Source organism: Drosophila grimshawi, unplaced genomic scaffold (genome assembly GCF_018153295.1).
Source record: "Drosophila grimshawi isolate 15287-2541.00 unplaced genomic scaffold, ASM1815329v1 contig_311, whole genome shotgun sequence".
Taxonomy (NCBI): domain Eukaryota; kingdom Metazoa; phylum Arthropoda; class Insecta; order Diptera; family Drosophilidae; genus Drosophila; species Drosophila grimshawi.
The window spans coordinates 22756742-22781967 of record NW_025063098.1 but is presented as its reverse complement, the minus strand read 5'-3'; the positions used below and the strand labels follow the sequence as shown (position 1 = coordinate 22781967).

At 40.0% G+C, this 25226-nt stretch overlaps 5 protein-coding genes across 5 annotated transcripts; 2 read left to right on the top strand and 3 right to left on the bottom strand.

Annotated features, from left to right (window-relative positions):
• The first annotated feature begins 4397 nt into the window (after positions 1 to 4397).
• On the top strand, positions 4398 to 18190 carry LOC6568498 (paired box pox-meso protein). Its single transcript, XM_001994737.3, has 2 exons — positions 4398 to 5253; positions 17027 to 18190. Exons 1-2 carry the CDS (start codon positions 5244 to 5246, stop codon positions 18058 to 18060), a joined length of 1044 nt encoding a protein of 347 aa, XP_001994773.1. The 5' UTR covers positions 4398 to 5243; the 3' UTR covers positions 18061 to 18190.
• Positions 14279 to 15038, bottom strand: LOC6568499. The gene is made up of 3 exons (XM_001994738.3): positions 14919 to 15038; positions 14791 to 14860; positions 14279 to 14732 (listed from the first exon to the last, which is right to left on the bottom strand). Exons 1-3 carry the CDS (start codon positions 15021 to 15023, stop codon positions 14533 to 14535), a joined length of 375 nt encoding a protein of 124 aa, XP_001994774.1. The 5' UTR covers positions 15024 to 15038; the 3' UTR covers positions 14279 to 14532.
• A 453-nt stretch (positions 18191 to 18643) lies between the features above and the next one.
• On the bottom strand, positions 18644 to 20017 carry LOC6568500 (high affinity copper uptake protein 1). Its single transcript, XM_001994739.2, has 2 exons — positions 19868 to 20017; positions 18644 to 19360 (listed from the first exon to the last, which is right to left on the bottom strand). Exons 1-2 carry the CDS (start codon positions 19919 to 19921, stop codon positions 18899 to 18901), a joined length of 516 nt encoding a protein of 171 aa, XP_001994775.1. The 5' UTR covers positions 19922 to 20017; the 3' UTR covers positions 18644 to 18898.
• Positions 20018 to 21507: 1490 nt separating this feature from the next.
• Positions 21508 to 23385, top strand: LOC6568501 (4-hydroxybenzoate polyprenyltransferase, mitochondrial). The gene is made up of 2 exons (XM_001994740.3): positions 21508 to 22681; positions 22740 to 23385. The coding sequence occupies exons 1-2, from the start codon at positions 21644 to 21646 to the stop codon at positions 22944 to 22946; spliced, it is 1245 nt and encodes a 414-aa protein (XP_001994776.2). The 5' UTR covers positions 21508 to 21643; the 3' UTR covers positions 22947 to 23385.
• On the bottom strand, positions 23219 to 25020 carry LOC6568470 (eukaryotic initiation factor 4A-III). The gene is made up of 4 exons (XM_001994741.2): positions 24741 to 25020; positions 24308 to 24674; positions 23938 to 24129; positions 23219 to 23874 (listed from the first exon to the last, which is right to left on the bottom strand). Exons 1-4 carry the CDS (start codon positions 24871 to 24873, stop codon positions 23367 to 23369), a joined length of 1200 nt encoding a protein of 399 aa, XP_001994777.1. The 5' UTR covers positions 24874 to 25020; the 3' UTR covers positions 23219 to 23366.
• Between the last annotated feature and the right edge of the window lie 206 nt (positions 25021 to 25226).

Genomic DNA, 25226 nt, shown 5'->3' with positions numbered 1-25226 from the left:
GCTGCGGCTGATGCCGCCTCTGTCTCCGGCTTCGTCTGTATTTCCATCTCCGCCTCCATCTCCGTATTTGTTGCGGCAAATCTCAACAACTCTCAGATGAACGGCCGCTGAATGAGCAACGTCGTCAACATCTTCGTGTTTTGTCAGATTGTCGTCGGTTTCGGTCAGCACTGGGATGCAGCGAAATCTTCAGGGCGATCGAGCTACCCACCATGTCCAAAACCGAAACCAGTTTGGCCTATTAACACTTTGATTACAACTCAACTTTTTTTTTTGCCGCCAACATCGATTGAGCACAGAGGTTTTTTTCCTGGGTGGTCTTGAGCGACGCTTTTAGTTAAATTTTTTGTGATTTATTTGAGTTTCAATTAGTCGTTGAACAAATCTGTTTATTTATTTGCTTTTAATTATTGTTTGAAACCACAATGCCGTGCCCACTGGCACAGGTTAGAGGGCGATTCATGCCCAAAAATAACAAATTGAAATGAAAATAAAAAACACCCTAACATTTGGCAGCTTGGTCGGCAACTTTGTGGTTTGATCGTTGCTTCCGACTTGTGTTTAACTGGCTGGCTGAGTAAACCGTCGAAGAAGGTTTTTAATTAACACCAACAATATAATTTACGATAAACATCAAATACGTGCGCATTGCTTATTAATGCATGTTTAAGTGATTTCAAGCACATTAAGCTAAAGTATAAATATTGATCAAATGTGTGCATAAAAAGCTGGAAAAACATGATGGTTTCGCCCCAAAATGATTCCCATATTTAATTATAATTTCTTAATGTAAAACATATATGCATATATATTATCAAAATATTATTGTGGTGCATTCATTATGTCTGTTTATGGAAAACTCATACATGATTGCCATTGGGGATTGTGTTTTGATATACAAACAAAAACAGACGCTATGGTTGCTGGAAAAAGTAAATGCTTAAAAATATTGAAATGCATTTTTAAAATTTATTAACCAGAACGCCCCCCAGACAACGGGAGCAGCGATGAAGGCGGCGGCAACAACAAAAATTGAATCGGCGGGAAATGGGAAGCGCATCTTTCACGCCATATATATATATCTATATATATATATTATATATAAAAGGGCAAGGAGGATATTTGGCCTGTGAAATTGAAACCGATGAGAAGCAGAAACATATGTCCAAATTTTTCACCCAGCCGATGGATGACTTGTTCAACAGCAACCTACCGCGCAATATTACAGACAACTTCATCTACAATTGGGCATGTAAACGTGTCCCGGGTGCGAACCTCTCGGATCAGGTGACAGTTGCGGTGCGTTGCCTCTCAAGTGAGCCGCTTCGAATTTATTCCAATAACTCATCGTGTTAACTACAGTCGCGTTAAGCCATTTTATGTCCACTTTCAAGTGCTTTGCCAGTGCAACACAATCAGTCCTGATCCTGATACTGTCTAACGAGGTCCACCCAACCTTAAGAGTGTCGGCGTAGACAATTTGACGCTTCCGTCCAGTGTTTCCACCCTTTGTCCTAGTTGTGTGTTACGTAAGTGAGGGATCGTCTGCACCGAATGTGTCAATTTTATTGTAGATTTTGCCCACTTTACGACACTCGAAGCCTCTCCAGCGTTTCTGCTCCCGCCGCCACTGTCACGGATGCGTCTTTTGTTTTCTCAAGTGTCGCGCATATTTGTTTCGGGCTTCGCAATGTTATTTCTGTTGGGTGTTATAACACTAAAATAAGAAAGAGAAAAGAAAAAAACACATAATATTCATTTGTTATGCTTGTCATTTGTCGCGGCTGCTCGCGGCAACTTCAAAGAATGTCACCCAATTTGTTAAACACAGATAATTTCGCTTTTAGCTTCATCTGGGTCCGCATTTACGGCCTGCGGCTTTTAATTTGCGCATATGGCTAATTATTGTCATTATTTTTTTCGACTTTGATATGTATATGTACGTAACATTAGTTTGGAAATGACGGAATAATGAAGTGGGTTTAATATTACTGATTTCTTGGCAATTAATATTTTATATGTAAATTGGTATATATTACGAATATATATAAAGTATATTAAAAATGCTTAGAAGCCACAATTTATCATGATCCTATTTTAAGTCTAATTTGATATGTATACAAATATTTGTACATTAAGTTTTTAAAAGGACAACAAGTAAGCCACAATACGATCATGATAAATGTAACTGCGGCGTCTATGGATTCTTAAATTTTATTTAGTAACTTTTTCCACAGTAACTCGTTTCTAACTAAATATACAAATAGTTTTAAAATTGAAAATAAAGATAGCTATTCTGGATATCATCATCATTTGCGAAAAGTTTCAAATATCATTCTACAATTCAGGCACTTTTCACAAATTTAATTGAAACAACTTTATTTTATAAATGTAATAAAAAAATTAATGTAATTTAATTTATAAATGTAGTTTTAGCTATACCATTTTGTAAATATATTTGTATCTGAATAGTTACTTAAGTGAAATTCATGTGAAATTCATCTGGCTACAAAAACAAAAGCATCTGAAATAAAAACTGATCTGTATCAAGAGTTTTAATACATATTTATGTGCGCAATGGCAAAATATGAAATAATCTTTTTCCACTTGCCTTTATTCTGAGGCATCTCATGGTATAAAAGTCGTACATTGGATTGATAAAATTGAGTTCAGTATGCTATAAAAGGCTCCCAAAATACAGGATACAAATTGAAACTTAAAATTGTACTTAAAAGCTCAACGAAACCATTCACAAAACAAACATTCACTATGGCGATCATCAAGGCAAGTCTTCAGAAGAGAGAGCTCGAGAGAGAGAGAGATACAAAGAGAGCGAGATAGAATGTGAGAGCAGAGAGTTAAATTCGCAACAAAAGGTATGCGCAGGTAGGCCAACGCGAATGTAAGGAGGCGTGTCCAACTGGTTGCTGAGACTCTGAGTGCGCGTATGTGTGTATGTATGTATTTATGTGTGTGTGTATGTGAGGCACTCACAATCGTAACGCTCGCACTCACAAATGCATACATACATGTATATACTGGCAAACACACACAGATATTGATGTGTAAATGTAAGTGTAATAGAGCGGCGTGAGGCGAGTGTCATTATAATGAGTAAATGACAACCAAAATTGGCAGCTACAATTAAATGACTAAATAAAATATTAATGATAAAAATATGAAGACAACAGCAATTCTTATAATTAAGTCTAACCATGCGAATCGCAACGGCTCGGCGAGAATCGAAATGCAGCATCTCAGCAGAGGCAGCCATGCCGCAGACAAGGTGCAGATCCCATCAGGGCACTATGACCAAACCCGTACTCCCCGCCAACCTTCAACCACCCCTTGTCTGGGTAAAAGCTAAAAGGGATATGGCCCTGTGCCGTTTTATTAGCATACAACGATCGCTCTAATGATACGATTTTGTTAATGAAGCAAAAATAGATGCACGCGATCATCAGCAGGAGAGCTAAAGAGGAAGTCAAGCTAGGCGGTCTGCCTCGGCCCCGCCTCTGTGTGTGTGTGTGATACTAAAAAGTCATGACATCGCTCGGGCACACGGCGGAACGCTACGGATACGCTTACTTGCTTCAGATTGGCCATTCAAGCATTCAAAAATTAACTCCGCCCGGTTGCGTATGGTTAGTCAGAGTCACAAGCGCAGACTACTCGTGCGCAGCTGAGATGTGAACCTACAACTATACACCAAGCACATACACACACACACAAATGTATAATGCACAATTGTATGTGTGAGAGCACAAGAGCGCATCGAGGGTTCTTCTCAGGTGTGGGGCGCTAAGTGGTTGAGTCTCTTGTTTGTTTCAAATAATGTTTTGCTATCGAATTTATATTCAGGCAACACATTTGAGGAGGTTTACAAAAATTACAGAAATGTACTAGCCGTATTCCATTTTTACATAACTAATCACTTTTTGATAAAAATACGCTAATTTAGGCTGACAACAAGTTAAAAATAAACAGATTGTATTTAAACAGGTTTAAATTTGCATATTGTCACTCTCTCTAGTTGGGCGCTTGTTTAACCGAGTGCGCTCCTGTTCGCTGAAAGACATTCTTCATTTTTGTTTTTTTGCCAGCCAACTGAAACACGCACACCAACACACAACAGCAGCGCCATTAAAACCAACAAATACAAAGCGATCGCCGCCCTCAGTGCGAGTGTGTGCGATATGAATGTGAGTGTAAAGAGGAAACAACACATCGATATGCATACATACACACACACACACACGAGAGAGGGAGAGAGTGCAAGAAGGAGAGAGAATGAGATCTTGGGATGCTGCGTCGCAGTCGTCGATTTCGTTGCTGTTGTTCGTTCGCTTTGACTGTTGTTGGCTGTTGGTTCTTTTCGCATGTGGCTCGCTGTGGATTGATGAACGCGAGCGACCGTTAGTCGCAGCAGACACGGGTGACGACGAACAACAACAAGTTGGAGCTGTGACAGTGCAAGTGAAACGTGCGCTGCTCCCACACATGGATCACGGATCACGGATCAGTAGCTGAACAGGCAAAAGTGGCAACGGGCAATTGGATTTTAATGCTGCAACTGCAACTGTGACAAGCAAGAATTAGTGCAATCTTTGTTGGTGTTTGTTGTGCGATCAATAATCAATGCCGATTAATAAGGGCATAAAGTCTAAAGTAACGGCGGATTTCTTGGATTTCGATTATGAGTATAATATTAATTAAATTAAATATAATATGAAAATTCAACTACTGCCAAAGTGCCACATACAAATAAATACAAATCAGGTGTGAAAAGTGCGTGATAATTTCTGAACAAAAGCCATCGATCGCTTGCCAAAATGTGCTAATCAGATTTCAGTTGTGGTTCAACAACTCACCTGAGGAGCAACTTACGCGACCAAGCCAAGTACTTACAAAACGAGACCAGACGAGACGAAACGAAATAAAACGAAACGGTTATCCAATCGAAATCCAATCAGTTAAATCCAACTGGCGTGGCGCCGGTCAAGAGGCGCCGTCAATTTGTGCAAATTTCATGCCTTAATTGAAACTAACAATATAGCCAAGTGCGAGTATTTAACGGTTAACGCAAACTCCCTTTCTGTGCGATTACAATTAAATACATAAATAATAATAATATATATAAATATATACATTCGCAAGCGACGGACAAGCGAACGGTGAAAGTCGTCAAATTGGAGCGGATATTGCTATAAGCAGATACAATTCTGGATTTCTTTAATCTGGAAATGGACCCAGGTATGTTCGCAATAAGAATGAATGGGTTGTTAAACGATGTTCCCCTTGTTGAATTGCTAATATTTTCAGTTTACATTTTCTTCTTGAGCATATTGTTAGTCTATTGGAATTTAATTGTTAAACACCGTCGGCATTTGGGTAGAAATCTTCAACTGAGCTGAAGTGGGGAAATTCGTGCTTAAACAAAAGTCAGACATAAGCCAAGTGTTTCGGCGCATTCACATCCTGGTAACCCAGCTGAACACCTGACTTGTTGTCGCAATGCCCCAATGCAAACAGTGTCCCCAGCTCAAGACACTTTTCGGTGCAGAAGTACCACCTATGTATGTATGTGTGTGTGTGTGTGTATGTGTAGAGGTGTAGCTGTATTTGTTTTTGATTTTCGTTTCAAAGGTTGAGCGGCAACGCCGCTTGCCGCCTTTTGCGCATGATCGACAGCCTCCCGGTAGCCAATTGTTGACAATTGTTTGCTTTGACTGAGGATGGGCGAAGCCAAAGCTGAAGCACAAGTTAAAAATGTCGACGTTGCCATTGCCTCTAATTTAACTAATGATCGTTGTAATGTTTGTGGTCTGTGCCACAGTGTTTGTTGTCGTGCGGTCTTCACTTTTGCCACCAAGTGTCCGTGTCTCTGTTTGTCCATTTGCTTTGGCCCCAAAATAAAAACACATATATTTATCTATATATATATATATATCTTTATTTGCCGAAAGTCATGTTGAGTATTGTTTTTGCTTGTCGGATTTGTTGACATATCGATCTACAATTAACCATTTGCGCAATCTTTAAAATAAACGCCGTTGTTATTTATTTGGCATGCGTTTGCATCCCAGATTATGTAATAGACTGATGCCATCATGATGCCGTCCATCATCTACCAAAATGAAATGAATTCTCCGTGTATATGTACATTTTTTATAATTGAAGGTCTTATTCTTAATTGGAGTAATTTGTTATGAAATCAAAATATATATTTGGAAACAATAATTTTAATATGAGATATCTGTATAAATATCACTAGTTTTTGGTGCAACATAAGTGGTACTAAGAGACAGATGACGGATAAATATATATGTATTTATACTTGAAGAAAATCCTTGTAATATTCTTAGAAACAAAACGACAATCTCAAGAAGCAGTATTGAGCTGAAAAAATTCGAATGTTAATAGAACTATAATATTGTTGATCAATCAAATCCAACTTAAGTTGATTTTCTTATTGGTTTGATTCTGTACAAATTAAGTTATTGAAACCGTTATATGCACAAGTCAAATAAAGAATTGTTGAACTATGTAAAATTTACGCTCCTCGAATTTGTAGTTAGCCAGGCAAAAATTGTTACCAATTGTTCTTTGGCTGTCCTTTTGCATTCCGAGTTGAAGATCTTCCACTTCGGTTCATTAATGACTTGCTTTCGATGCTTTGACATTTGGCTTGTACGCTGCAGTAGCATTGTTTACTTAGATGGACCAGACGCACATGCAAACAGAGAAGTGTAGTCGGTCAAGGAGGGGGTGAAAGGGGGATGGGGCAGGGGAGGGGGTTAGTGGTGCCAGTGCCAGTGGCTATGAAGATGCAGAAATGCGTGACTAACGGCTACCGGTAGCCATCTACTTCGGTAGCTAAACATAAAAGCTCACAGCCGAAGCCAAGATGCTAAAATCACAGAAATGGGCAGTAAAACAAAAGGCAAGAACAATAACAACAACAACAACAACAACAGTAACAAGAAAAACAACAACGATAAAGGCGCAGACGAAGCCAAAGACGAAGACGGTCAGAAATGCAGGCAAACACTTGAGAGAGGAAGAAGTCGCGTCAATGTGTACACGTCTTAATGGAACTGTATACATATGTGCCCATGCATGCATACATACATACATACACATGCTCATATATATATATATATCTTTATACATATGTACTGCCTACACAGCGTTGCACAAACTCCTTTCGCCGTCTGATATTCCTGATTGCGTTCAAGTTTTGGATAACGCCTGACTGACTTGATTATATGGCGTCGGTGGACCGCACAGACGACTTTAATTAAATCAACCCGCCAGTTGGTAGCTGGTGCGTATATTTCATTATGAGGGCCGCCCACATGGAGCCATCAGCTGCCAAAAAGGATCTGCAGACACTTGACAAGTGTAGCCAAACCAACGAGCACCAACTCTGCTCATTAACATAAGTTTAATGATTTTCTAATCGCTGCATCTGCCACTAAACAAAAGGGGGGCACGTGTTTGCGCCCCTTGGGTCGTAATTAATGCGAGTCCATCAATATGTTGGCAAACCAACCATCTGCAGAGAGATGTTTGAACTCAACTTGAGTCCCTTGCCCATAACCCATTGATGACTGAGCTATTCCCCAAGGCTTCTATGATCTGCGACCTAAGACCTACGACCGGAACTGCAGTTCCAGAGCTCAAAGTGCGCCGACCAACAAAATTTATGCCTGTCAGCGGCGGGCGTTTCCTTCTCGCACATAGCTCGGATGCTAGCGAAGTTCAGCCATAGCTACACTGCAAAAATATATGTTCACGAACGTAAAAATACCAAACTAGATTATTTTAGGACTCAATTTCGAAATTTATCGAGTCGTAATTAACGTATTTCATATGTAAATAAAAAAGTTTTAAATAATAATAAATAATAAGTGAATTCAATATTTCTACATAGAGATATAGAAATTTTCGAAAAATTTCAAGTTAAAAGCATTTATACTTTTAAGAAAGATGCATTTATAAAATGCCATCAATCTTTTTAAAGTAGAAAGAATCAAGATATATCTTTTCATTTTCACTTTTAATTATATTTATTTGATAAATGCACAAATCTGATTTTTTATGATATTATTAGTTTGAAATTGCTCAATTATATTATGGCGCTTATTTTTTTTAGTGTGGCGTTGCAGCGGATTTGGTTCTAGTACATTGCCAACGATTGGTTGGATTTGTGTTTTTGGATGTGTTTTAGTTGTAGTTGCTCTGCTTCTTTTGTCCTATGTACATACTTATGGGCATACTACATACATATTATGTATTTGGGCAATGCGCGTTCGCATTGTCCACATTCTTGGTACGCGTAATTGAAGTCACTGCAGCATGTCTTCTGGGCGCGCCCCCTTTTACATGCGCCGGCAACGGGAACGGGCCCAGGAATCTTGTTCTCTCTCTCGAGCTGATGATGATGACGATGATGATTCGGGGTACGCTGCTAGCTCAACTGAGATGCTGCAGATGCTGTCATATTTCCTACTAGTGAAACTCTGAGACTTGGTCGACGCCACTTTGCGGTGGCTGCCGTGATTTATGGAGCCATTCATTTCTGTTGACAGACAAAGTTGTTGACGCTAAAGGAATCTATTTAGTTTTATGTACTTTTGATATCCACATGCACAGGGTGAGGACGAGGATGAGGCTGAGGACGAGGGAATATGCGAGGGCGCATGTCTTCCAAGGCGGGGCCACACAAAGTAATGAGCTTAATTTATAATTTGAGACAGCACTTGCACATTCTCAATACAATTTCAATACATATATGTCTATATAATGCAATTTATTTATATGTCATCCATTAAACATTATCGAAGTTCTGATAATTTCATGGAATATTTCGATACGTTTCAAATATTAGTTAGGGTAGACAATAAATATGTGTCATTTTATATTATACATATATAAAATGTGATAAAGTAATTTTAAAAATTAAAAGTAATTTAAAAATGATAAAAAATATTTTTAAGTCGAAGTAGAATATTAATCAATGATCAGTGTCAATGTTCAACCATTGATGAGTCAATTAATATTTATTATTTCTAATTTCTTTGTAGAAAGTAAATATTACTCCTATTTCATAATTAGGGAATATAATCCGCTGTATTATATAATATAATATTTCCTTTCTAATTTGTTTTTGTAAAAAATATATAAAAATCCATACATATTTTAATTAAAATAAGTATTGATAGTATTTAAAAATATGTAAATTAGCGTATTTTATTATTATGTACAATCTAAAATATATTAACCTTCAAAGTGCATCGAAACTCCCTTAAGAACGCTCTGTAGAGTGTCACAAAAATACAGAAAAAGAAAGATCGGTCAATAATAAAGTAAACAGATGACAATTCGCACTCTTTTGCCAGATAACGATAGAAATTGAACTCTTGCTGATTAAATGGGAATAACATTGCCACAGTTCAAAGGGACCCTTGGACGGACAGTCTGTGAGGCAGACGCTTCCTTCTTTGTGGCTAGCTGCTTGTGAAATTTACTGATAAATAAATGCGATTGTGCGGCAAATTGTGCAACGCTCCGCATACAAAGTTGTCGACAAGCTCTTATATAGCACTTAGTATGTCGCATATTGTCATGAAATCATATAAAACGTGTATTTTAATCGTCAACGAACAAGTGAAATGCTTATTTTTAAAATCAAGAATAATAAGTTTGGGCTGCTTGCTTATTCTTTTTATTATGGCTGTAAGCATATGTATAGTTGGGGGCTAGCACTGCGTATACGCAATGCAAGCGATATGAAAATAAAACCGCCGAGCCTCAACAGAATTCAACTGAGTTGTTAAATTAATTTGTGCTGCATTGGCAATGCAAATCAGTTTTTTCTTTTTATTTAAATGCAAAACGAATTAACTAAATGGTCTACACGACTGTTAGATACCCTCTCTATATATATTTTTTTTAACACTTCACTGAGTTAGATTGTGACTGTGTGGGATTTCTGCAAGCTTTAACGAGATGTTAATAAGAATAATTATGTTTAATATTCACTCACTTTGAATCTATTTAGATGATTAGGTGCTTCAACTGTGTAATTACTATTAGTCAAATTAGGCAATTTTTGCTATGGAAACTATTTTTATTTGGACAATTATTAGTTGAATATAAAGCTTTGATAGATGTTCTTGCGGATCAACGAAAGTGATTTTATTTTTTGTTATTTTTGTTTTATTATTTTTATTTATGTTCACAATATACCGTGCATATCAAATAGTACAGGGTATGAGCATTCACAATTCTCCCTCTTGAGTTTTGGCGAAGGCATCGCGCTGTCAATCAAATCGTATGTCAGAAGAGGGGCAGTGGCCAAAGGGTGCGGCTACCACTTGCCAAGAGCCAAAGATTTATGGCCACAGTCACAGCCAAAGCCATATTGCAACTTGTAGTGAAAAAGGAAATTTAATTTGCCATGCTTTCTTTGCAGCTCTGCGGTTTTTTGTTCCACTAAGACATCAAATATTAACTCAAATATTGTCCTCAATATTTGAAATAAAAATCAAGAAATTACGCCATTTCATGTCAAATATTTATATGTGCATTCTGAGGGCGTAAACTATAATTCGTTGCGATTCAAATTGGCGGCCATTTTATTGGATTTGATTTGATTGAAATCTTGCCTTTGTTCATCTAAATGTTTAACTAATGTGCCGGTATTTTTCTACATATTAAACAAATTGCATTGCTAATTAATATTGAAAGCTTCGTTTGAAGTTGAAATGCGTTAATTGTCGTCTGGCACATTTTTAAATTCGAAATGATATTTTCTTTTGAATATTGCATTTCTATTGTTGTCATTGATGGGGTCGCTGAATTACAAATCGTTGATTAAATACCATATATACAGCACATGTTTATATGCATATATGTATATAAAAAATTGCTTATCAGCTTGCCAAATGTTCAGATGTCTTTTGAATTTGTTAATATTCAATTATGCATGAAATTAGTTTATTGCCTTTTGACATTTGAAATCTGTCAGCTAAAAATTTCAAATGAAAATACACACAAATACATGCGATAAGTTTGAACATTTTTTTTTCTGTTAAAAACTATAAAAAATAATAGCCAAAGACACAAGACAGAGATTTCAATTCATTGCCCAGACAAATCAGGGGTAAATATATATATTGCTGCTTATCAGCAGATGAGTAGGAAATAAATTAGTGTCTCTCTCGTAAAATATATATACACTTATATTTTAATCCGCCACTTAACTTTTCAGCGCCGCTATATATATTTATATTATATATATATATATATTTAGCAAAATATTATTTTTAATTATTTCTAGTTAGTTAAAGTTTGTTAATTGCTCCCGTAATTGGATTTGCATGCATCAGTGCATTTTTGGTGAACCTTTAACATTTTTATATAATTTAAATGTATACACAAATGCGGCATGCCTTTGCTGCATTTAATTGCCAAACAAGCCCTGGAGCGGTTTTCTGTCAAAGCGAAAGTTTTTGCACAAATTCTAAGAATTAGAAAGCCAAGATATCTGCCAATACATACATATATATATAAGCATTTAGCTGCAACTGCTACTTCATTTGCTGCAGCATTTTGTAATTTGTTTATCGGCCGTCGCAGAACAGTGGCTGCTAGCGAACAGTGGCTGCCATTGTATTCGGCAATTTCCCAGAATTTATGAATTATAATTTCGCTTTATAGACAATTTTAATTGAGCTTTTTATGGTCTGCGCAGGGCCATGCTCGGCTCCATGGAGCTGCGGTTCGCCCGCTCCTCGGGTTACCACACTCATTGAAAAAATAGTGTATAGGATTTCAGTGCAAACAGAGCCATTTGTAAGCCATTTGTTCCCGATTCGACCGATAGCGACTTCCGTTCGCCGACACAGAAGCCAAAGGACCCGCAGTAGGAGTCTAATGACAGCCCGCATCGATTCACAATACGAAAATCCGTCAGCAAATATTGGCAGGGCAGGGCGCGCATCTTGTTTCTTAACCCTGACAAAAAATAAAAAATAAATAATACGAAAATAAATAAAAAAAAATTGAGTTTATGATTTTTTAAGCTGTTTGCCTGTGATCTTCACATTTTGTAGGTGTTTGCTTTTCATTAACAGAAGCCGCTGCACAGCTACCACAACTTGGATCAGCAGCAGCCATAACCGGCTCAGACTTGTTTGCTTTGATTAGTTCAGTGAGTACAGTGACTAGTGGTTATCCACTCGCCAGGATACGGATCCTCATTAGAGTCAAAGTATCTTTTATCTTTCGCTCTCAACTGAGCGTATTTTTGTATATTTGTTATATAGACAGCATAGACATCAGTGCAAACATGGTCTAGAGCGTAGATTCAAGTAGCCCGAGCCCCTTATTATTGTTGTTGTGCGTAACTTAAAATTAAATAAACAATAATACTACATGCATACATATGTGTATGTCTACGTAAAATGTGGACTCTCTACATTCGAAGGTTTCCAAAGGCAAACAAACACGCAAAATAAACCCAACGGGCAACGGGCATCGGGCAAACACTTGATGCGGCACCTGAGCGGGAGCTGTGCAACTAGCCCTACTCGCATCGGGAATAGTGCTCTCTGATCGTAACCGACGCGGCGACTCTCGAATTTGAATCCTCAACGGCGGTGGCATGTTTGCACCTTTAATAAGACCAACACCAGACAACAACAACAGCAACAGCAACAACATATATCCAATGCCGACGGGTCGATGTGGCACGATCGTTGCATGGTCACTCATGTCGGTAGCTCATACTGAAATCTTGTGGACTCTGGACTAAGTAGTGTTTACATTCCGCACGCCCATTGCAATAGAATCTTTAAATACATAGAAGAATTTACTTTGTTTTCAGATATTGTTTTCCTGTTTTTTAACAAGATCATCACATATTTAACAGTTGAACGTCAAAATGTAACTAGTGAATATGCTCTCTATTGAAAGAATGTAGTTTGCCCATAAGCAATAATTTATCAAAATATGCCCCTGACTCATCTTGATCCGCTAGCTAAGCCAAACCATTGGGGGATATTATTGTTGCGCTAATCGGAAAAATACGTGACTAATTTGAATGGAGACGCTGACTCCCAAAGCAGGCCGGATGTGCAAATGGCTATTGATCATAAATTAGATGTTAACATTTAAATTAAAACGTTAGTTTCAAATCGAAACAAAGTTGAAAAGTGATAAGCATAAAAATCAGCAATTGCATCTTTATCGTGACGGTTAACTGCCACTCAGCTCAAGTGCAATTTGGTTTAATGTCCAATTTCTCGGGCTAGTTAGTAAGTGTATTGTTCTTATCAGCGGACATAATTCAATATCATAATTAACTTCATTTTGAAATGGTCAACTTTGGCTGCCCATTAATCTTAAATAATTGCCGAAAATTGATGTCAAGCGTATTTGAAAACCCATTAAAATGACACAGTAAACATTGATCTAAAACAAAAAACCGAACCGAGGAAAAAAAGAAGGGAAAAAAGAGAAACTGAACGGCATCATTCATTAAGGCAACAGACGACTAAAAACATTTGTGGAGACAAATTTATGAACGTTTAGCACAAAAGTCAAACACTCGAAGATAATGTTGTTGAGTAGAGCAACAAATTGCAGCTATCACACTGCGGATGCCACAAATGCCTGCCACAACACAGATACAGATACCGACGGACCGAAGGCAAACAACAAAACTTCAGCGGCTGCTAAATATGGGATTTTGGGAGCGAACATTTGTCGAATGCTGTATGATCTTTGGCTTTACATATTCCCACTCTCTATTTTTCTCTCTTTGATGGCATTGAGGAGATTTTGCTCCTGTGTGGCTCTGTCTGTAGTATGTGCGCCCCTTTGTAACTCAATTCGAAAATAATTAACGATCGCAAGATTACAAATGTCAAACATAATGTCAACTTGGGCTGCCTTCGTATCACATTTACTGTCACTGCGAGAATGCCAAGCGAAATGTATAAAACCGACGGATTCACAGATACAGATACAGTAAAAACCACCGAGTCTGAAACTGAATGGAACCGCTACTCCCAGTCCCAGACCCACTCCCAGTCCCCAGAACCAGACCACAACCAGACGGCAATGCGTGTGGGTCTGCATTGAGCGCCAGCCGATTTGTTGTGACTTATGTCAAAACAATTGTGTATATCTTGATCTGCTCCTGAAGTGGATACTTATGCCAGAGACTTTATTATATGATCTTTAAATAATTACCTAACTGCACGTATCGGGTAATTTAGTGAAACACACATTTATTCATGCTTACACCTTCACCTGGAATAATAATATATAAATTTGCATTACTGCAGGAATTTCGATACCAGGACCAGGACCGATCTTAAATAACATTTTCAGAGTTTCGACATTTTCCAGCCATGCTTCGTATACCAAATCCCATTTAAAAACAAATTAATTATCTAAAGACTAAATATACGTTTAAGATTCATTGGAGTTAGTGGGAAAGTACTCTGATATATGAAGTTATTTCCCAGGTGGAGCTGGTGCCGGAGTCATTGCATCTGCGCCAGCGGCAGGTGCAGGTGCAGCAGTGGCTGCTGTTGGTGCATCTCCAGTTGGACTGGCCGTTGATGTATCTGGCGTGCTTGCCATTGTAGCTGGATTAGGTTGCATGTCTGTGGCATTGGCCTGGCCGACCAGAACGGTGCAGTTGCGACAAATTACTGCAAAGATAATCCGTGTTTAGTTGAGCCCCAAAATTTAACTACTTTGACTACATACAATACTCGCTATCATCATCTTCGTCGTAATCTCCAAAGATCATTGAGAACCAGTCATATTCCTGGCTTTTCTGTAACGGTCAACAAAATTAGTAACACACATATTAAAATGGATTTAGATAATTATACCAATCCTGCTGATTGCTCCTCTATAGGATTTGCCTGTGTTGCCTGATAGCTCAGCGCCAGGCAAACCACAAACAGCAAAACGACAACTTTAGTTCCAATTGGCATCTTGACTTTGACTGACATGCCAGCTGCTTGAGAGATCAGCTTTTATAGCAATCTAAACAGAGCGCAAACTTTTTGTATTTGTTTTGAAAAATAATAGAATATTGCTGGGTTTTTTGTTTTCATGAGTTAAACTGCCATTTGAAGATTCATACGCATCTAAGTACCTGAAAGTTTGTCATAGCATAAGCGATTCTCAATGAAACTTTAACTTTTTGTTTTGGATGGCACTGGGTAGATTATTTATGCAGCTGCACGTTCCGTGTGCCCTATTTGTCTGGCGAATGGCCCCAAGTGCGAAATACATATGTATTTACTAACTGAAATGATCGAAGTGCAATTGACAAGTGCGCAAATGCATAGCCAGTGCAGGAACAGTACATGAAATTCGATGCCGTTTCGGTTAGGGGCAACAAGTGTCTGGGCGGGTTTCCAATTTGTTTACTGTAACCTGAGATCAGCCTGTACAACGCTAGAACAGTACTTTCATTATGACCATGTCGCTGAAGCGGCCAACTGAGCGCCTCGTTAAGAACTAGGTACAATTTTCACTTATGAATGAAAGAAAAAATCGAGGTCGATACACTTGTTTCACTTGTTTCCTCAGACGACGGATCTTTCTGCGGGCCCCCTCTATGTACTATTTGGTATAATGTATAATTCTCTTTTTGTTGGGTTCCTGGATCCCCATTTCTTGCACTTACAATTGTGGCGCGTGTAACTCGGCAGCCCTATTGTGATTTTTCTGGCGCTGTCCGAGGCACTTTGCTGGCCCTGTACGTGTTCTTAGTTTAAGTTGCTCTTGTTCTTGCCGTCGTTTTTTATTGTTGTTGTTGTTGTTTTTATTGTTGTTGCTGTGAAACATGAAGCTAACTACATGATTCTAAATTAGACGACGGCATAAGGCACAGATGTGCAAATTTTCTTAAGTGACTGTAAAGTGGACGGACAATGGCTCCAGGGAGAAGAAGAGCAGGTGATCCAACCAAAATGCCTCCATTCCATTGTGGGTGGAGTGGGGAAGTGGAAGAAGTCAAGCTTAATTTTAATTAAAATTCCATAATTCATAATTGAGTTGGCTTGGAGCACCATAGTAAATATTCATGTTTAATCACCAAATGAATATTTTTGAATGTTGAAAATTTTTGGGAAATCTTTGTTACAAATCGAGAATCTTATATTTTCTGTTCCCGAGGAGAAATGAGTATATTCGTTTTATGTGAAGCAAGAATATATGGTCTAATCGGGGTTTCTGGGTTGTTCCCAATGCAGGCAACATATGTTGGATCAATTTCGGAATTAAATATCCGCTGAAAATTAATACAGTTTTTAAAGAGTCACACAAATTATTAAGATTATCCGATAATTCAACTCTTGAAGAGTTTAAGACTTTAGCTTTAATTGTTATTTTGTGTGAGCTCAATTTCTTAATTGCCCAATGAACATTTACATAACTACAATAAATTCATTTGTTTATTTTGCTGTTATTTACCAATGAAATAAATGTGCAAAATATTTTTAAAAATTAAACTTAAAGCTTAATAAGTTTTAAATTCCCATTGTGAGCAAGTAATTTGTGTTTCCAGTTAGGTAAGGGCCACATAGCTGGGACAGCTCTGCGTCAACATTCAAAATGCATTTCCGCACGTTCGGCGCATTTACATGGTTTGTTGTTTTCTATGGCACAATCTCTAGCAAGATTCAGACTCACTCACACACACACACACGCACACACACACACACACACACACACACACACACACACACACACACCCACACAACCCCACACACCCCCACACACACACACACATCCGCAGTTCTCGGAAGCAAAGTGTAGCGATTTTCAGGCGAACCGGAGATCCATAGCTAATTAGACGCAAATGTGCTTTTGTTTGCCATCTCGATGCTTTTGGTTTTGTTGTTGTTATTGTTGTTGTTGTTACTGCTGCTGGTTTTCTATGCACACATTCTCATACTCAATCGGTGCTCTCTCCATCTCCTTTCAGAGTCGCAATGCCCGCAGTATGGCGAAGTGAATCAGCTGGGCGGCGTCTTTGTGAACGGCCGACCGCTGCCGAATGCGACTCGAATGCGGATCGTGGAACTGGCCCGCCTGGGCATCCGGCCCTGTGACATTTCGCGCCAGCTGCGCGTGAGTCACGGCTGTGTCTCGAAGATACTGGCGCGTTACCACGAGACGGGCTCCATATTGCCGGGTGCAATTGGTGGGTCCAAGCCGCGCGTCACCACGCCCAAGGTCGTTAACTACATACGGGAGTTGAAGCAACGCGATCCGGGCATCTTTGCCTGGGAGATCCGGGATCGTCTGCTCAGCGAGGGCATCTGCGACAAGACGAATGTGCCCAGCGTCAGCTCCATATCGCGAATACTGCGCAACAAACTGGGCAGCATAGGACATCATCATAGCACTGGCAGCATTGGCTCCTCATCAATGGGTGCCATTGGCAGCAACGCCAGCAGCGGCGGCGGAGGCGTAGGCAGTGGCGTCGGCGGCGGCGGAAACAGTAATACCACCAATGCTACTCAGCATCCACACTCCGCGCACCACCACCAGCATTATCATCACCAGCATACGGCAGCAGCGGTGGCAGCCAGTGCTCACCATGTGCACGCTCACGCCCATCTCTACAATTCCATCTATCAGCCGTATAGTGCAGCTGCCGCCTACAGCATGAAGGCCGTCTCCTGCGGCAGCCCATCGCCCCCGCAGGGCGGGCAGACGCATCAGCTGCGCAGTGTTCCGCCCGGCCATTGGCCATCGTCGCATTCAGTTACCGATATACTGGCGCATCATCAGGCTGTTGCCCTGCGGGCCAGCTGCCAAGGGAATACAGTGTCGCCGCTGCCAATGACGCCATCGCCAGTGGGCGCTGCGACCGGTGGACAGCCCCTGTTGGACTGCGAGGGGGGACCGGGGCAGCAGCCGCCCTACAACTACTACATGTACTTTCAAAATGGCGGCATGCATCATCATCACCATCACGGAGGGATGATGACGGCTGGAGCAACCGGTTTATGAGGCAACAGGGCATCATCCCAGCTCCTCCAGGCAGCTCGAATTGTTGGTTAGTCAGGCATGTGTGAAGGGTTTAACTACGATATACATATATATATATATATATATATATAAATATGCACACATATAAATATGATACATATACAAGTACTAGTTTAAGGGATACTCTTAAGGTCTGTGCGACAATGTTCAGCTTATTGATCATACTAACAACTCTCATTAAAACATATATATATACATATATTTTTTATTTTTGGCTGAGCATTGGCCTGAATGCCTTTTAAATGATAGTTAAGTTTAGTAATTGATAGGTTTTGATGAACTCGCGGGAGCTCTGTTTTCACGAATTTGATGTATGTAATTTTGGAGATTTTCATTTGTGTTTGTCACATTTATAGGCAACTTTTTTTTATTGTAAAACAAATTATATAAAGTATTGAGTTGTGTTATATAAATGTAAAGTCTTAAATATACCTAGGTTCTTGTTCTCATAATTATTTGTACAATATGCTCTGTAAGTAAATTCTAGTTGACTAATTTATGCCATAAAGCTCAAAACAACATTTTGCAAAATAAAATTGTTTTTTTTTTTTTTATTTTAGCAAAATATTTGATCCGAATTTATAATAACTATGCGGTAAAGAAAGCTGACAAGAAACATGCTCGAATTTATGGGATTGATTGGTCGTATTAAACTACATGTCAAAATCTAATGAACACAAAACAAAAAAGAAAACTTATCCATACTTTAAAGTATAAACATACATATAATGTTCCATATAATAAGTATTGGAACACTTTAAACAATGTCATGTCATGAAACAGAAATGGTTTAGGCAGCTCAAGGACAGCAATCGCTATCCTGCGCATCTTTCTTAAAGCAACCAAAGAAAAAGTATCCTGCTGCTAGACCCAAAACAACGGCCAAGCACAGCCAATAGTTAAAGTTCATAAAGACAAGCATCAGCAAATAGGAGATTATGACTTGTACCAGATACAGCAGCGATTGGATGATATGTGCCGAGTTGAAGATACGCTGCCAGTAAGTCTCCTCTCTGATTTCGGCCAGTGGCGTCTCCGAGCAGCCGGCGCAATCGTTTATTTCCCTCTTTCGTCTTATCTCTGCGGCCGTTTGTTCAGCTACCTTGCGCGCCTCTCGTTGCAACAGATAATTACGCAGAAACTTGAGCAGCTCGTAGATGAAGGCGAGCACAAAGAACGCGATGGCGGAGAACGTGAATTCGACAACGGTTGATGCCACCCAGCCACGCCACAAAATTCTCTCACAGTGGCCGCCATGGAACTGTTGAGAGCAGGGTAGACCAGATGCAAAATGTGTGAGTGACAATAATTTTCTTACAGGCGTGTTATCACATTATATATAGGCTGACAGAGGTAAATACGATAAAAGTAAAATTTGTAGTAAAGCCCACAAAGCTTAAATACATTCTTATCAGTTAAACACCCGGTATTTGTTTATGTATGTTTTTGTTGCTCAACATGAATGAGTAGAGTGTAGTTTGGCGCTAGGCAAAGTGAGAGCGAGCTAAGACTTAGCATCATTGTGTGATCATCGTTGTACATGCGCAGAGAGAGAGAGAGAAAGAGAGAGAGAGAGCGAGCGAGGGAGAGAGAGTGAAATGCGCTCTGAGTGAAATCAATCAGATCACGATTTGTGTTTGTAAATTAAATTAAAACTCTGCTCTCGCACTCACGAGAAAAACGCTACTGTGTCAGCAAATAAATGATCACGGATTGTTATTGATATAAAAAGCATCAGCAGAGAAATGAGCAGAATTGGAAAACTTACCACCATAATCATTGGACAAGATTTAGCAGTGGTACCACCTGATCCATGATCCATTGTTGCTGATTTTCAAATAATTCAATTAGCCGCAAAGTGAAAACAATTGTTAAGTGCCTGTTACACTTGCTTAACTGCTGAGAGCGGGGCGCTGACTGCTTGGGAAAAACGAGCGTATGCTGTTTTTTAAAGAAAAACCTGACACTAATCCAACCAAGGCGATAGCCCTCCACGCTTATCTCTGAGAAAAAAATATTTGTGTGTTATCAGTACTCGCGGACTGCAGGCGATATCTTTAGAAAGAGAGAGAGAGAGAGAGAGAGAGAGAGCGAGGTAGGGAGAGAGCGAAAAAGAGTGAGAGAGAAAGGGAGCACAGGCGATGTTGACACCATTCGGTAGCAGAGAAACAACAAGTGTCTGTTCAAGTGAGGGAGATTTAGAGATAAATCTGGACCAAAAATCAGTACATATTTAACTACCCAGTCATGTAGGCTGTTTTCTAGAAAAAAAAAGATTACTTTTTCCATTTGATCAATAATGATTTATGGATAAGCTAAAGTTCCACATCAGAAGTGTCGTATGTATTTTTAATTTGTTGTGGTAATTAAGATTATTGGTAGTTGGTCAAAGTATTTGTATTTATTATAGCCAAGTAAGTATGTATGTTATTGAATGTTCAATCCAGCTCGTGCGATAGCAACCGTCGTCTTGCTTATTTGCAGTGTGTCTGCTTTGGACACATTTAGCTTTGCTAATATTCTGTTTCTAACTGCTGAAGACTTTCGTGTGAATGATGACCGTGTGCAAAACTTCGATGGTCGTGTGCAAAAGTTACGGACATTCTTGTTGGCGTGTGCAGATTTCGAAAAGTTGGTGACGGGTGCAGAAAAAACGATATTGACTTGGTCAAAATGGTTTAGTTATTGGGTTCTACCAATAAGCTTAGTGTATGCTTGGTAGTTCTACATATGTAAAAGCTTTTGGTTAGTTTTATACTTATAACTTAACATTATACCAAACTCTTTATGACCCACCAAAAATTCAGTAGCTACACATTTACATCTGTACATATGTGTACTTATCTATATGTTCTAAGGGCACAATACCTTGGACTATCTGGATCTATGAACTGTTACTCCAATTGATGTTGTAATTGTAGTTTAACGGTCGCTATGCCTACCTTTAGATTCAGTTGCGCAAAACTAACGTTTACTCAGATTAGGCTACGATTAAAAATGAACAGTTGTGGTTTCAGAGCAGCAAATTCTTGAATAGCGTATTTGAGAGGCATATTAATTTGAACAGTTTATTAATTGATATTAAATGAACTCTGCGCATTTTAGGAGCTGCGTAAATATTGAATCGATATGCTTAATGAATTTGGCGCCCTTTTTAAGTTTATTAACACATTTTGCACATATGGCAACGCCAACACAACTACAAACAAAGTGGCAGCTCTTCCGCAGTGCTCATGCAAAGGAAGGGAAATTTTTAATAACATCGTTTAATGGAATTTCGATATTTGTTAAATTTCCTCAAGTTAACGAATGTAGTTAAAATTGAATCATCATAATATCGATATCGCTCATATCGTTCGTATCGTGCATAAATTAATTTGAAATAACGATATATCGATACCATATTAACCCCCCCCGTAACAGGCTTGTGGAGTTCTTGCCATAATAGTGCGACAGATCGGTTCTGTTGCAGATTAAGAGTCCGACTGTGTTATTCAATGTGTACCGTATTCCAATAGGAAACCCTATTAAACAGAGCTTTAATATGTATATGTCACGACATTTGCGCCTACTGCACAGAGTTAAACTGCATTTGCCAGCAGCAACAACAACAACAATCACATTAACTAGTGCAAAACAGATGTCAGCTGTGCCGGCGCGTGTCTTCATTGGACTGCATACACATGCCCATGCTTACCGCAAGCAGCGAATGCTGATGCAGCAGCAGATAAACAGTTGGACGCTGCACCAACGGATGACGACAACAACGCTGCCGGCATCCTCGAACGAGGAGGGCAAGGCGCCGCATAAATCTTCGCTTCTACAGGAATTGGCCTTGGCCACCAAGCCATATGCGCAGCTAATGCGCATCGATCGACCCATTGGAACGTACCTGCTCTTCTGGCCCTGCGGCTGGAGCATTGCACTCAGCGCTGATGCCGGCTGCTGGCCGGATCTGACCATGTTGGGCTTGTTTGCAACCGGAGCGCTGATTATGCGCAGCGCCGGTTGCACCATCAATGATATGTGGGACAAGGACATCGATGCCAAAGTGGAGAGGACGCGCGGTCGGCCGCTTGCATCCGGCCAGATCACGCAACTGGATGCAATTGTCTTCCTCTCGGCTCAGCTCAGTTTGGGCCTGCTGGTGCTGGTGCAGCTCAATTGGCAATCCATTTTGTTGGGTGCCAGCTCACTCGGCTTGGTCATCACGTATCCACTGATGAAGCGTGTCACCTACTGGCCCCAACTGGTGCTCGGCATGTGCTTCAATTGGGGCGCCCTGCTTGGCTGGTGTGCAACGCAGGGTAGCGTTAATTGGGAGGCCTGTTTGCCGCTGTATTTGTCGGGTGTGTGTTGGACCATTGTGTATGACACCATCTATGCGCACCAGGACAAGCTGGACGACCTCCAAATTGGTGTGAAATCAACGGCGCTACGTTTCGGCGAGAATACAAAGGTCTGGCTATCCGGATTTACGGGCGCAATGCTCACGGGTCTCTCGGCTGCCGGCTATGCCTGCGACCAGACGCTGCCCTACTATGGTGCCGTTGGCATCGTTGGCGCACATTTAGTGCAACAGGTGAGCACATTTCGGGATGCAATGATTCAGTTCTTATTTACTGCTTACCATTCAACAGATCTACTCACTCAACATTGATAATCCGACTGATTGCGCCAAGAAATTCCTTTCTAACCAGCAAGTGGGCCTCATTCTATTCCTGGGCATTGTGCTGGGCACATTGCTAAAGTCGGATGATACCAAGAGTAAGCCCAAGGCCCAAGCATCGCCAGCTACTTCTGCATATGTACAATTACCACAATCGAAACCGGACGTTATAAGTTGAATGAATGGTTTGCGGTAGTGTTAGTGTCAGTTTAAGTTTCATCCACCATTTGCGCCTTCTTTTCGCATTAGACCAAAGTCTGTAGTTAGCTAAAAATAGCATTAATATTGTATATGGTTTTTATTAATTTAATGCTTTTAATGGTATTCAAAACGAGTTGTTGTGAAACAATATATTAAAAATACCTCCGAAAAGCCAATTTTGACCTTCAAACAAACTGGTTTCTGTATTAAACTCTTAATCGTTATTTCTAATTACATATACAGATTATGTTTGCGTGTGTTGAAAGTCAACTACTTTTCATGTTATTAATTAATTTCATTTGTTTACAAGTAGTGTTCGCTACTGCTAAGAAAAGCGGATTACGGTTGTACATGTTATATGTAAAAATAAACTAGGATTAGTTTGCAATAAAAAGGATTAGATTAAATCAGCCACATTCATGGGCATCTCGTCGATCTGCGTCGAATAGTATTGTTCAATATCACGCAAAATGCGAATATCATCGGATTTGACAAAGTTGATGGCGACACCCTTGCGTCCAAAACGACCCGAGCGACCAATGCGATGAATATAAAGCTCACGATTGTTGGGCAAATCGTAGTTGATGACCAACGATACCTGCTGCACATCGATGCCGCGCGCCCACACATCCGTGGTGATGAGGACACGGGACTGGCCAGCGCGGAACTCCTTCATGATTTCGTCACGCTCCTTTTGCGGCATGTCACCGTGCATGGAGCTGACCGTAAAGTTGGCCTCTCGCATTTTCTCAGTCAGCCAGTCAACCTTGCGCTTGGTGTTACAGAAAATAACCGCCTGTGTGATGGTCAGTGTGTCATAGAGATCGCATAACGTATCAAACTTCCACTCCTCGCGTTCAACGGCCACGAAAAACTGCTTGATGCCTTCCAGTGTCAACTCATCACTGCAATTAATGGGCAGTTATAATAGGAACGCTTATGATTGCAAATATTATTGTCTCGCTTACCGTTTGACCAAAATTCGTATGGGATCCGTCATGAATTTCGATGTCATTTCCAGTATCTCATGCGGCAATGTGGCAGAAATCAGCACAACTTGCGTTGCGGGCGGCAAATATCGGTAAACATCATAGATTTGTTCCTTGAAACCCTTGTTCAACATCTCATCAGCCTCATCAAGCACCAGCATTTTAATGGCTCTACGGGATAAAGAATATATTAAGCACGACTCGAAGGTACTCTGTGTCCAGCTTGAAATTGACATAACATTGGGCAAAGAACATCTTATAACATTTTCGAGATGAACCCGCATGGGTCGTCATCACTACCCATTTTTACCAGGGTATAAATATATAAATAGGGCAAGCCATAAAGTACCTTGTGCGCAGAACACGTCGCTTGATCATGTCGAAAACTCGGCCAGGTGTGCCGCTCACAATATGCTGGCCATAGTCCAGTTTGCGTATATCCTCGCCCAGATTTGTGCCGCCAATGCACACATGACATTGCACATTCATCATGTCGCCCAGCGCCAGAATGACCTTCTGGATTTGGACAGCCAACTCGCGTGTGGGCGACAGGCAGAGAACTTGCGTCTCTCGCAGCGTTGTGTCCAAGCTCTGCAGGATGGAAATGGAGAAGGTCGCCGTCTTGCCCGTTCCGGATTGTGCCTGGGCAATCACATCGCGTCCCTTGACAATTGGTTTAATGCTGCGCTGTTGTATCGCTGATGGCTTCTCGAAACCTAATTTAACACCCGATTAGCAACGAAATGAGACATAAAGTAGACAAAAAATAAAAAAATACTTACCGTACGCGTAAATGCCGCGTAGAAGTTCCTCCTTGAGGTTCATGGCATTGAAGGTGGGTATTACCTCGACATCTTCGCTCGTCTCGAACTCTACGTTGGAGAGATCCTCTGCCTGAGCATTCTTGCGTGCCATTTTTGACTCCAGCTTGACTAAATAAATACAATAATCTTTTTTTTCAACAGCAAACGCGAATTTCTAAATATTTTTTCATCAACTTTCATGCGGCTTGGGGATGGAAAAAATTACCAAGCAATCGATAGTAGCGTCGATATATCGATGACATTGAATATCAGCCCTTACAGAGTTGCCCTAAAAGAAGTTAAGAATTCGCGTTTTTATTAATGGGCAACGTTAAATATGACGCCATTATTGCAATTGCAAAAAATTAAAATTGTACAAAAAACGATACATATCACATGGAATTATGTTACAAAGTATGATATTTTTATTACTCTGTTCAGGTTACGTTTGAGGGATCACAAAAC